This window comes from Pleurodeles waltl, chromosome 7 (genome assembly GCF_031143425.1).
Source record: "Pleurodeles waltl isolate 20211129_DDA chromosome 7, aPleWal1.hap1.20221129, whole genome shotgun sequence".
Lineage (NCBI taxonomy): Eukaryota > Metazoa > Chordata > Amphibia > Caudata > Salamandridae > Pleurodeles > Pleurodeles waltl.
The window spans coordinates 619590888-619604486 of NC_090446.1; the positions used below are offsets into that span (position 1 = coordinate 619590888).

Below are 13599 nucleotides of genomic sequence, written 5' to 3' on the forward strand. Positions count from 1 at the left end.
GCAAACATGGGCCACCTCTTCAGCAGTCTAGTTCTGCCATTGGACTCCTCTTATTTTGGTGCCCAGGTGTATTTTGTTTGTGCCAGTTTGACCCTGTCCAGTCTTGCCTACATTTATCAGCTTCGGAGGTTGCAATGTGCGTTTCTTGCATCAACACTGTTAGGTCTTTTTCATGCAAGAAAAAATGTATTTTTATATTTGTTGTACTGTGTCAGGCCTTTTATACTTCATGACATGACTGAGAGACCTTTTGCTACCTGAGCAGTGGTCATTTATGCATAATGTTTCATGGCTCGTTGTGGTTATAAATGAGATTTAAAAAACTGCAAGGGGAGCTATTGTGTTTTCACTTTAAAGACACAATGTGGTCACCCATACTCAAAAATGGCACTGTCTGACTCGTCTAGAATAAAACGTAGCAGGCAACGGAGACAATATGAATGACCAGAGGGGCAAATAGAAAAGAGAGAACAGAAAGAAAAAATGAGAAAAAAATATATAATGGGGTAGGAGGGAAGTTTAGATATACAGAGAGATGTGTAGAAGGGCATTTCTTAGAAACAAAAAGGTCAGCCTCCCAGAGAGATCCTTATCTAAGCAAGTTTCCCCCACCATGTGTCGCCCAGACTTGTCACCCTCTGATATCAGGGCTTTGAAGATTTAATTGCACTGAGTTGACTATCAGATTTCAAGTAACATAAGACTTGCAAGGTGTGGCAAGAGGAGAGCTCAAGCCTCACGGGTACAATGCAGAGGGATCCTAAGAACCTATAGAAAGGGATAAATGCAGAGAGCTCATTACTTAGAGAAGAGTACGCAGGCAATCTGTACAGCTGAAACAAGGTAGAGGAAATAGGGGCATCATACAATGGAGATCATAATATATATGGGATGAGGTGCCGTTGCAGTATATTGAAATAATATTACGTCTCAGGTTCTATGGCCATGTGGAACTGTTTCCTAAACTGTGGAAACCGTATTGGTGGATTGTGAAAGTCCAAGCAATAAGTGAAAGAACCTTTAAATTCTGTTTTTATCATGTCTCATTTGCTGTTCTTCAAATATTGAGTTTTTTTTTTACAAGGGGATTGCTGTTTACAAACACCTCTCACTTTGTAGTCAGAGGAGGAAAATAAAGTGAATTATGTGACAATCGTGCTGGAGAACAGTGAGGTTGAAAGGAAAAGATGCCATTGTTTGTAACACGCCACACAATGTAAATATCTGTAAATGAACTGTACACATTCAGCAGTTAGGAAAGCACAAATGAAGGATTTTTGTAATTCTGAAGTCTGAAGTCTGATGGAAACAAAGACTTTAATAAGATCAAAACAAATGAAGACACTTTACTTGGTAATGCACACATGAGAAATACTCACTGAAACCCAATTTCCAAACATTATCTATCATTTGTCTGCATGCAGTTTTATCCATAAAACTGTATTCCCGTGAAAATTTACTACTGGCCATTTCAATGGAAAATGTACAGTCTGTAGATGTAAACATGATGCTTTATATTAAAAAATTGTCCACCTCATGTCCTTGTCCTTGAAGTTGGGTGGGTTGGAATAGTTTGTTTTCCTAAAAGTGGGCTGTAGTTCTGAAACGTTTAAGAAGCCTACTACTGTATAGAGGACTAAAATGAAGACCTGGTTTGTTTATGAGGTCATGGAACGCCAAGGTTACTTACAATATCCTTTCAACATACCACAGCAGTTATTTTTATTCCTTCTGATGCAGAATTACAAAATCACTCTACCCACAAACCACTTAAATCATTGATGTCTTGCTTTTGTATATGAACAAAATAATATGTTTACAGACCTGAAGAATAAAAGCAGACTCTGTTGTGTGAAATTAAACACACCCAAAAATGATTTAGTATTGTTTTCTCAAAATGTATTAGAATTAGCTTAATGTAAGTCAGATTAAGGAAATGATGTACATCAGAATGTGTTGAAACATGCACAGATATTCTTTCCTTTCTGTAATGTTAAATTGGCCCAGAAACGCTAAGATTTTGCGTTGAGGTTGTGTCACTCTGTAGACACAGCCCCAGTGTAAAATCTATTTTTGAATTTACAAAGCCATACAAAGCCTGATTTGAGTGGCTGTGTGGGGCGTTGTAAAAAAGTAGTGCAACCCAGTGCATGGAGCCATCGTGCATTGACTTGCGTCAGGGAGGCATTACATGGGTGAAGCATGGTCTTTCCAGTGCTTCCACTCATGTATCCTGACGTAAACCCACAATTACCAAAATCAGCAAACATGGATGTGCCCTAGAATGAAAACTAAGGCTGGTGTTACAAGGTGAAATATCTTTATTTCGGTCTGTTACTTCCTCTTTACATATGTGCTACATTTTGCAGCACAGACACAAAGAGGAATACACCTCTAAGAATAGTTTTTGTGCAGGAAGATATCATTTCAGCAACTTCCCTTACTTCATTGTGTTGCCTCAAAGCTTAGTAAATCTGGAACAGTGTGCAAAAAATAATCATATTGCCATAAACACCTCCTTTCTTCTGATCACTATTCTTTTTCGAAAATGCAGATCTGAAGACGGAGAAGCCAGTTCTTGTCAACATTGTTAAAAGTGCATCTGTAACTATACTCTGTGACCTGCCTTTCACCCTGGCTGCTGGCTCAGGCAACAGGCCTTATGGTCAAACAAACCAATGGTTATTCCAGCCCATTATTTTTCAACCACAGTGCCATTCCAGACAGAACCTACCTTATGCATATCACTTCTGACCCTGCTCCTCATAGGAAGAGGCCACCGTAAACTGCCGGGCTATGATAGTGAGAGGAAAGAAAATGATGAACAATGTGCTTCTCGGAAAATATCCCTGAGAGTATGAAAAACAATAACATTGCCCATCAGCTTTCAACAGTCTGCCTACTGTATGCAAATCTGACCAGTTTTGAATATGTTTTTTTTGACAATGCCACTTAGAACATCAAAAGCAATTCACTTGTCTCTATGGCCCTCATTCCGACATTGGCCGGCGGCGGTCGCCGCCGGCCTGTCGGGTGCCGCCAGAATACCGTTCCGCGGTCGAAAGACCGCGGCGGTGATTCTGACTTTCCCGCTGGGCTGGCGGGCGGCCGCCTTCAGGCCGCCCGCCAGCCCAGCGGGAAAGAGGCTTCCACGATGAAGCCGGCTCGGAATCGAGCCGGCGGAGTGGAAGCTGTTCGACGGGTGCAGTTGCACCCGTCGCGTATTTCACTGTCTGCAAAGCAGACAGTGAAATACATTTAGGGGCCCTCTTACGGGGGCCCCTGCAGTGCCCATGCCAGTGGCATGGGCACTGCAGGGGCCCCCAGGGGCCCCGCGACCCCCCCTACCGCCATCCGGTTCCCGGCAGGAGAACCATCGGGAACTGGATGGCGGTAGGGGGGGTCGGAATCCCCTCGGCGGCGCAGCTAGCTGCGCCGCCTTGGAGGATTCCAATGGGTGGCGGTACACTGGCGGGAGGCCGCCAGTGTTGCCGGTCCGACCGCAGCTTTACCGCTGCGGTCGGAATGCCCATTGGAGCACCGCCGGCCTGTCGGCGGTGCTCCCACGGTCCTCCACCCTGGCGGTTTGAAACCGCCAGGGTCGGAATGAGGGCCTATGTCTTTTACAATTCTATGACATCTATCATGAAAATGGTTAACACGTTTTGCTTCCAAAACTGAATTCCAGGCCAAAATAAAGAAGAAATAAACTTAGATGAAGGATGCAAATGCTTTTATTAAAGTAAAGTGACGCTGTAAGACGCTATGAGGAGGAGGGGAGAGACAGATGAGACAGCGAAGCTTTTCCTGGAAGGCAGTGACATCAAATTTCAGCAGGGTCCTGCCTTCTTGATTCGAATGTGGACATTCTTTTTCCTTTGGTATGGACAAAAAGAGTTAAATATTTAGTCAAGTTGCAACAGAAACAAGTGGCAGTACTTATGTTTCTTTAAAAGAATAATATTCAGTACAGGTTGGGGTCGGCTGAAATGTCAAATGAAATCAAATCAAAATAAGGCTTTATTCGATTTTTTGTGTAAAAATCAATCATAAAAGCTTACAAAATATGATACAATATCATTAATAAGTTAAAAACAGACATACATACGTTGAGACATAAAAATCCAGCAAAAATTGCATTGTGTTCTACCAGTGCAAACAGTGCAATGAATATAAAAAATATCATAAAGTAGTGGGAGCATTTTAGGAAAACAAGGACTGCCAGAACCAAATTATTACCCATTAATAACTTGACATAGGACTGCAAATAGTTAGCGTGGGCAAGGTTTCCAGAAACATATAAGGAGGTGACATTTTGTAAGTTTTAATTCTCTCAGGACAAGTACTATTAAACGTTTCATCAGATCCTTGTGAAAATTACAAAAAAAGATGATATGCAAAATGCCCTGATTCGAGGTGTTATCGCAAGGACATTTAACAAAAGTCACAGACCAGTCATCAACACTAGGGAAGCTTGCTAGCCATGGAAAATGTCTAATTTGAATCTAGTTAAAATGAACCTCTGATGGGCATTATGCACATATTTTAAGTATGGTTGCATATTGAAAGTGACCAATAACATTTAATTTTTAACCACACTGGGATTAAGAAGTTCAGAGATCAATGTTAGGTTCTGAAACAGAGATTAACAGCCCTTTTTAAATCTTTTGTGCTGATACATGCTAGTGTGTCTGGAAGGTCGACTTATTCTGGATGTCACAAGTTGTACACAGTTTTTTAATACAATTCAGCCATGGAATTTCAATAAATGAGGTCAGTTTAAGACAATCCCTAATGACTTTGCAATTTAAAAATTTGTCATTGTTAGACCAAATATTAGGCCAAGGAAAAATTGGCTGGATTATTGGTGTATCAGATAGGAAGGGGGGCCCAAGTTCAGAGTGGCAAATAAAAGTGGAACAGCTCTTGGGTACAGAGAGGAGAGTCCTAAAAGAGGGATTTTCCACCAGTTGAAGTAGTTGACTATTTCTGAAGCCCCAAACTCCTACCCCATTCAGCACTGTTGACAAACACTTAGCTCTGTGGATGGTTAGCATTTCATTCAGGGGATTCCTGCCAAGTTTGGTTGTCAAGTTAGACAGTGCAGTAGTAGTTTTCATAAAAGAGAACTTCTTAGCATTAATTGCTTGTTTCCAGGAGCCATACTTCTCAAACACGATACAGAACTAGAAAAATGAGAAAGTAAGGCTGATCTTTGTGCTGCCAATCATTTCACAACACTTTGCTGGTCCCTTTCCACATTTTTTTATATAGGTGTTGCTTAAGTTAACTACTAGACCTAGATCCTGCGTATAGTTGATGAAACAGGTGAGTGACCATTGTAGACCTAGGGGAGTCTAGGCCATGAGTACAGTATTGGTCGCATAGAGAAGGGTCAGAACTGGACTGTTGTAAAGCCCCCTCTTTAGATGGTCACCCCCCACTTTTGGCTTTTGACCTGTAAGTATACTGAGGCATGCTAACCAGCTCTCAGTACCGGTGCTCTTTCCCTTAAATTGTACTGAGACAATTGCAAATCCAATTGGCAAGTACTTTACCACCCCTGTAAGGCCCTAGTAAATGGATGGTAAAGGGGTCACCAGGGCTTCAGAATTGATTGTGCCCCCTTTCTTGACCTGAGTTAAAGTAAATCTGAAGAGCTGCCATGTCAGCCTGCATGAGCAGCTTGCCCTCTCAAGTTCAACTCTGCCCACACCACAGGCAGACAGAGTCCATTCACTGTCACAGCACAGGTCATTCACCTCTAAGGCAGGTGTCCTATAGCCCAGGTGGAAGAGTTACTTTGTTATGAGTGTGGACATATATGCACAAGAATGTATGGTCCAGTGGTAGCATTTTAAACTTAATTGTATCTCAAGTGACCGGCGGTCCAAAGGATAACATGGTCTGGCACCCGGGCAGTCCCCAGATGTCCAGCTCCCTGATGGCCCAGTCAATTGCCCCTGTGTTTGGCATCAAACACTGTGCTTTTCAAACCCTGAGCATGATTCTTGTGCCTAGGGTTAGCTAGCATGTGCCCTGGTGGCATCACTAGAGGATGCCCACCAAGATAATAATTTTCCCCTGCCTTGGCGGGCTCTCCAGAGGCATTTGCCACCAAGACCACAGTCTGCCCTCCTGCTGGACATGGTAGCACTTCCCACAGGACAGAGACAAAGGACCTGGCAGGAAGGAGGTCACACCTCCTCCCTTCTCGGAAGGCTAGTGTTTACAGTAACCAAGGCTTCACTGCCCTTGGTGTGAAATCTCTTGTTCCCCACTTGAGAGCAAAGCCCTTTCCACCCTGACGACACTGGCAAGCGGGTGAAAATTAGCTATTCAGGAGGCGTACACCCCTCAAGGACTAGCCACACCCTTTAGGCGGAATGAGTGACTCAGGCCCCCCCGGGGGCCCCTGCATTGCCCATGCACTTGGCATGGGCAGTGCAGGGGCCCCCATGCACAGCCCCATCGCGCATTTCACTGCCCATATAGGCGCGACTAGTGCTGCTGCACCAGTTCACTGCCACATTGGCGCCGGCTACATTTGGAGCCAGCGTAAATGTTCAGGCCTTGTTTCTAGCTGGGCCGGTGGCCGGAAACACTGTTTCCACCCGCTGGCCCAGCGGGAAGATCATTATGAGGCCGTCGGAGGGTTCTTTGTGCTGGCGGTCTTCTGTCGACCATCAGCGCAGATCATAATGAGGGCCTTAGTGACTTATTTACAAGCCCCTTGTGCCAACAGTGTGTCACTTTTTCACACATAAAAAGTGACACATCGGTGGTGCAAGGGGCTTGTAAATAAGCCCCTTAGACTATTGGTCTAAGTTTAGACTAAAAATCTAAGTTTAGCTTTGTGGATCAGGCCCTATGTGTGGTAGAATTAGACAACAATGAGGAAGATCTATGGGATGAAATTATGTAATTAATAACAATGTTATACTTTCTTCTATTACAAGTGCACCTAAATGGGTCTGAAGGATCACACATTTCATTTTAAAAGGCAAGGCCATATTTAAAGAACAATTAATTTAGTTTATCACCATAATCATTATGAATAAAATGTGATTGTTCCCAATCATGGATGTCCATCAAACTGCAGACCTTTTGGAAGGCTGAGGGCCCCATTAAATGTTAAAATCCCCACACAAAATATAGTAACTTTCTTCATATGAATCGTATAGATGGCCTTAATCCAGCTGCCCAAGAATGATCAATAAGTTACTAAGCAGGGCATTATTAAATAAGTTAACAAGCACAAACTGATAGTAAAGTGAAATTTCAATGAAAATAATTTGAAAATATAAGGTGGGCATTACAACAGAAATGCTGAAAAATGGTAAGTAATTAGAGATATAAACACATAGACCATCCTCAGCTCTAACAATTTTAGGAGGCACTGCTGAATCATAAAAAAAGATCTACACCAGTTGATATGGACAGGCTTAACAGCCCAAGTCTTCTGAAAATCTGAAAGTAAGTTATAAATGCCAACCATTCTGGGAGTTAGCTTTTGCATGTAACCCTGCCACATTCCATAATAGAGTTCTATAGTACTTTCATTGTATGTCAACATCTGCTTCTAAGTAAATAACTTGTCTGGCCCCCATCTAGCTACTAAGGAATGGTCATTGCTGGGTAAAGTGGCCAATGTTGATTCAGCAACATGTCAATCGACCCCGTCCAATGTCTCTAAGCTGGAAAGTGATTATGGTTTGGAATAGACAGATGAAAATCAAGGGAAGAAATGGGTAGTGGGCTAATAGGCTGTCTAGAAACTCTAACAGTGGGCGTTGGTTGGTGAAAATAGCCTAGCGGTAGAACCGATGTTTAGTTTGGAAACACAGAATTGTGCCAACTAAAGTTGGTGATTTAAAAGAAAGAACACTACAATCCTGCTTTACTACCCCTGCCGAAACATTTTACCCTTCTGTCCATTTTAAAGAGAGCCCCCAATAAGCTGGTTTTCTTTTTCAACCGGTTTAAGGACTAAATTCTTCAAGTTTCCCAAGATTTCTGTACTGCTGCAGAAATAACGGGTACATTTGCCAGAATTATGACCTAAGCAATCGCTTTGGGGAGTAGGTCTAGAAAATCAGACCCCTGCCCATCATATCAATGGCAAACTCCCTGCGAGGTTGTATGTTGGCAGCTGATGGTAGACTCTTGTGAACATTCATGGGTAGAATACTGGTGCCACTGGCAGGAATCTGCGCTGGAGATTGTGCACCCAAATTATAGTGCAAGTGCCTAAAGTTAGCAAAATCTGAGGTGGGAACTGAGGAGGTTGATTGCCAATATCATGCAGAGGGGGAAGATGAGGGGTAAGGGGATGACATGGGGTAAGGGAAAGAGAAGAAGGTGGAACTATACTGTTAATGGTTTGTTAGGAATGGAGGTGAGGTATGTTTGTGCCCTTAATAGGTCAGTACAACTAGAAGTAAGGCTTTCCATGTGTGCCAATCTAGAAAAAAGTGCGGCCAATGAAGTAAACTTGGGCTGTATTGATCAATGTTTTGAGATCGTTCCAGAGTATCATGGGAGTTGTAGTTCCTGCCTTAATACTAGCTGACTTGGTAGAGGCCTCAATCTTAGTTGCAAGCCTGATCAGAGAATCAGTGTCAAATGCCTTGGGCAGGGATCCTGGTGTCTTCATGCACTTTAAGGGTGGCTGGGGTGCAGGGTCAGATGGGGAGACCATGATACTCCAAGCAGTAGTTTCTTGAATGCAACCATTAGCCACCTTGTCTATGACAACTAACCGGGGAACTTTTTCGCATTCAGTATCTTGTGGCTGGCCTGGAATTAACATATCTGTCACTGATGTAGTTAATCTCTCCTCTACACTTATTATTTTCCTATTGATTGCTTCCATAGCCCCTGTTAATCAGTTCATTAGTGAGGTACACTGCTTCCCAGATGATTTTAATTTACACAAAGTGAAAAGATGTTTTCTCTTCCCCATATTATCGTAATGTCTAACTGGCAGTGTCCTGGACCTGATAGACCCCTCGTTGCGATACAGCGGGAAAAGGTGCCAAAGACTGTATTGCTTTCCTCCTCCCCTGGTCGCTAATGACAGCTGCCGCCACCACCCACAGATGCTAGCCAGATCTTGAGGACAAACCGGACACCGTTTGAGCAGTAGACTAAATGCTCATAGCAAGTGATTTGGCTTTCTCTGTATTTCTCACCATGTGGTTTCCATACAGTTTCCCTTTTCTTTAGTAGGGGAAACCCTTGAGGCCCATGCTTGAAGAAGAGTGAGACACTCACGTTAGTAATGCTGGCCTTCTGCCTCACGCAGACCCAGACTGCAAACAACCTAGAACCCTGCTACATGACCAAAGCTCACCTGGCTCCCCAAATGAGCTGGACACAGTGGCGGAGGCAATACCAGCAGTGGGCTATCGACAAAGCAGAAATGGCAAGTCAAGGGAAGCCCACATGCCGACACAGCAACTCCAACGTTGAGCAGAGGAGCTTCTCATACCCTCACAGGCTCTCCCACAGTTTCCTACTTGGCTTCCCAAGCAGCTCTTGGCCTGTCCTCACAGCATCAGCACCCATCCTGTAGGTGGGCATGAGCACAGCAGGATGGGGAGGAGCAAAACCTGAAATGTCACATACAGCTTTAGGCTGGTCTAGTATTAAATCTAAAAAGTGAGGCAAGATTCAAGCATGAGATGTTGAATTAGCACAGATACCCTTTGCTCAGGTCCAGCAGCGTCATGACCAGCTCTACGGGATTTACTAAAACTTTGCACCAGGTTTGCGTCACAAAAATTTTGGTTTCACCGTAAATCCTGATTTGCATTGGAGAATAGCCTAAAGTTGTGCAGGGTAGTGCAGTGTGCTACTGTACATCAAGGAGGCCTTCCAGGAGAAAGAAAACGGGTATTCCCATTCAACCATCTATGGGTTTTGATGCAAATGCCAATCAGCTTACATTGAGAGAAATGGATTTGCTCCAAAAAGTTGTCTTGTTTAAGCAGGTGTAAAGTTTAAGAAAAGTTTACTATTTTTTGCAAACATTTCTAACTTTGCACATATGCTGAAATGTACAGCACACACACAAAGTGGAAAAAGTGGTAAGCTATGTCAAAACATACATTTTTGTATTGACAGGGTGTACTTCCAGTACAAAACCTATGCTTGACATCACACACTATGGTCTACGTCGCACTATGATACAAGGGTGTGCATATTGACAAAAGGCAGTGTTAAGTGCACCAGGTCAGGGAAAGAAAGAAACAATTTCATATCTTAATTAAAAAATGTGTGCTATTCTGCTTTCACTCAACACAGCACAACAACTATGGGTGCTGAACTCAGTTGCATGGAAATTCAGCAAAGTTAGCCCTACAGAGATAACATCAGAGGCATTTGTTTGACATTGGAGCGGTAATGTGGAATGTTTGTTTTGACAACTTAAAGTCTTGGAGGTTCTCCACTGAAGAGATTTTGCACTGAAGTCTTGTAGAAAGAAGGCGTATTAAGAATGAGTGGTCAGGTATTGTATGTTCACAATGCCCTTAATGCTGCCAAGAGCTGAGTCAAGGCATTGATGATCTGAAAAAGTTGAGACGATCAGCCTTACAGACTTGGCAGAAGATGCACATTCGCTGGGCAAGCATCACCTTATTCATTAATGTGCACAGATAATTCCTGTGATACAGGTGTACATTCTCCCTGCTCTTGTCAACATCATAAATTGAAAACCAATGATCATTTAGCTACTGTGAAAGGCTATGGATGACTTAGTCTCCTTTTTTATGTTCCATCCCTAGCCTCTCAATCTCATTATTCGTAGCTTAGTATCATTCGCACTGCATAATAAAACCATACCCTGTAAATTACAAAAAGGAGAACTGAGAATAGAGACCATTTTTAGTAGAGTTCAGAACATTAATTAAGTACTCATCTTACTATGTAGCAGATGTAATTTCATTATCATGCAATATGAAATTGGGTTACTGGTTGACTGATGTGTGAGCCCTGAGCAAGCAGCAACCACAATAATAGTCAGGGGAGGGCACAAGCAAACCCCAAATTAATGGTGCTCACGCCTGGTAGCTTGGAACACGGCATTCAAACTTAACTTAGAGGCAATGTATAAAGTATATGTGCAACACTTCAAACAGTTAAACACCACACAAAAGATCACCTGGTCAGAAAAATAAAGCTTAATGTAATAAATAAAACAAGTACAAATGACAAAAATACATTCAGTAGAACCAGCATTATGAATTTATAAAGAATAAACTATAAAATAATGCCAAAAGGCTTAAAACGCCAACTGCGGCTATCTGGTCGCACTGGACCAGGTCAAAGGTAGAAGTTTAGGCTGACCATGATGGAACGTAGGTCAGATAAAGTCCCAGATTAGCCCCACTGAAGTTTTACTTTCTCAAGTTTTGCACCGTGTCCCATTAGAGATGGAGATAGCCACGAGGAGCAAGGAAAGTGTTGCAGGCAGTAGTTGAAGTGGTGTGAAGAGCAGGCCAGTTTCAAGGCGGGCAAGCTAGAGCTTCATGTTGGCAATCCTCCATGGGCTATCAATGCTGCTGGGCAAAAAGATGGGCTGGTGACAGCTCATGCTGGAATTTAGTGTGAGCTGAGCTGTTTTGGTGGGGACAGGCTGATTTGCAGTCATGAAGAGCCCAAAGGCTTGATTTCCTCGGCTTGTGAGCCACACTAAGGGTCTACGACCTGAGAGGAACCACTGGGGAATCAGGAACTCCCTGAAGACGGATCCAGAAGCTGTTGTGGAGCCTTTTATGTCCTTGAGGCTTAGATCAGGAGGCTAACAGATTAGCCTAATGAACAAACTGGGTTCTTGGATTTAAGACGAAGTTGCAGGTCTAGTTCTTCCCCAGGTAAGAGGGTAGCAGGCAGTAGGTCACCACAGCAGGACAGCAGTTCCTTCAGAGCAGCAGTCCAGCAGAATGTCAGTCATTGTAGCAGCATAGCAATTTTTCTTCCTGGCAGAGTATCTACAGGTCCAGAAGTGTACTGAAGTGGTGGTGTGCAGCCCTTTGTGTGGAGACAGGGCACAGCCCATTCAAGGGTAAGTTAAACTGTGCTCAGTTCCTCCCTCCCATCTTGCTAGTGATGGTTCATCCAGTCACATCTAAGCTCCCATTGTGCGTGGGGCCTAACTGTTAGCTACACTCAGTAATGTGACCAGAGACAGGCTCCAGACACCAAATGGCGAAGGCAATTAAATGCTACCTTTCTAAAAGTGGCATCCTTCAGAATTGTAATTTAAGATCTGACTTAACCATAAGCTAGGATTTTCAAAAAATAAATATCTTTATTGAATTCTTGGCTATGCCTAAAACCAGGTGCTACGTTGCATAGGATCACAGCTTTAATAATCCCCCAAAACAGGCTTCCGTCTCACCCAATTCAATTTAGGATTTTACATTAGGAGCCCAGAGACACCAAACAATGACTGCTTATCTAATCCCTATTGGAAATGACACCTATAAAATGTAAGAAGGCAAATCCAACTTTACCATATGGGGGAGAGATATGCATTGCAGCAGTGAAAACATAATTTAAGAGTTTCTCACTTCCAGGGCATGTAAAATGTAAAAGTACATGTCCAACTTTTTAAATTTATTGCATCCTATCTGGGCTCTCCCGGGCCTACACAAAGGGTGTCTTATATGTAATAAAAAAGAAGGTATGGGGATGGCTAAAGCTTTATGTTGCCAGGTTTAAAATGCATTTTAAATCTGCACACACAGGCTCTGCAGTGGCAACCCTAGGGCATGTCTAAAAGCCTATATATGTGGGAGGCACAATCAGTGCTGCAGGCACACCAGTAGCATTTATTTACAGAACCTGAGCACATGTAGTACTACTTTACAAGGGACTTATAAGTAAATCAAATATGCCAAATGGGTATATGCCAATGTTACCATGGGTTTGGGAAATATCACAGCACGTTAGCACTGGTTGGCAGTGTTAATGTATGCAGAGTCCTAATGCCAGCAAAAACAAAGTGAGCAAAAATAGGAGGTCTGAACGCAAAACATTAGGGGGAACCACACAAAGGATGCCAGGTCTAACAACCTCTATTAAGTGGAAGAGAATCAGGGCTTCCTCACCACTAACCTCTATGGACTTTCCGATGCTTACAAGAACTAAGGTGATTATACACCTGTTGTCATTGTCAAGATGTTGTTCTCAAATTAGGTTTGAACTTGTAGGGATTTCTGGAGTTGTACCAGTAAGAGATTACAGTCTGTGTGTTACTGGCAAAAAGTTATTGAGTTTTCTTTACCTATTTTGTAAAACAGCCTTCTGAACAATAAAGCAATAGAGGTGAGAAAGACATTGCAGAGTAATCCTAGCCAAGTGGAACAAGAGGGCACAAACTCCTTGAACAGTATAAATTATGATGAAAGCAAGTGTCCTTCAGAAAGGGGGTTAGAGGTTGGTGTTGGAAAATGGGTTATTGGTAAGGGCAGGTAGGTACCTACACCTAGCAACAAGCCACTAACCTCCACCTAGGTACAGTTAGGTCTCAGTAAATTAATCCCAGCTCAACCCTTGGTAGCTTGGCAACGAGCGTCAAGGCTTAACTTA

At 43.0% G+C, this 13599-nt stretch overlaps 1 protein-coding gene across 1 annotated transcript in view; it reads right to left on the minus strand.

The window, feature by feature from the left end:
• Positions 1 to 3716: 3716 nt before the first annotated feature.
• Positions 3717 to 13599, minus strand: part of LOC138247288 (serine protease inhibitor Kazal-type 1-like) — a 146428-nt gene continuing 136545 nt past the window's right edge. Inside the window, exon 4 of the mRNA XM_069202002.1 lies at positions 3717 to 3876. Coding sequence (XP_069058103.1) covers positions 3831 to 3876 — 46 coding nt within the window. The 3' untranslated portion in view covers positions 3717 to 3830. The remainder of the gene's footprint in view (positions 3877 to 13599) is intronic.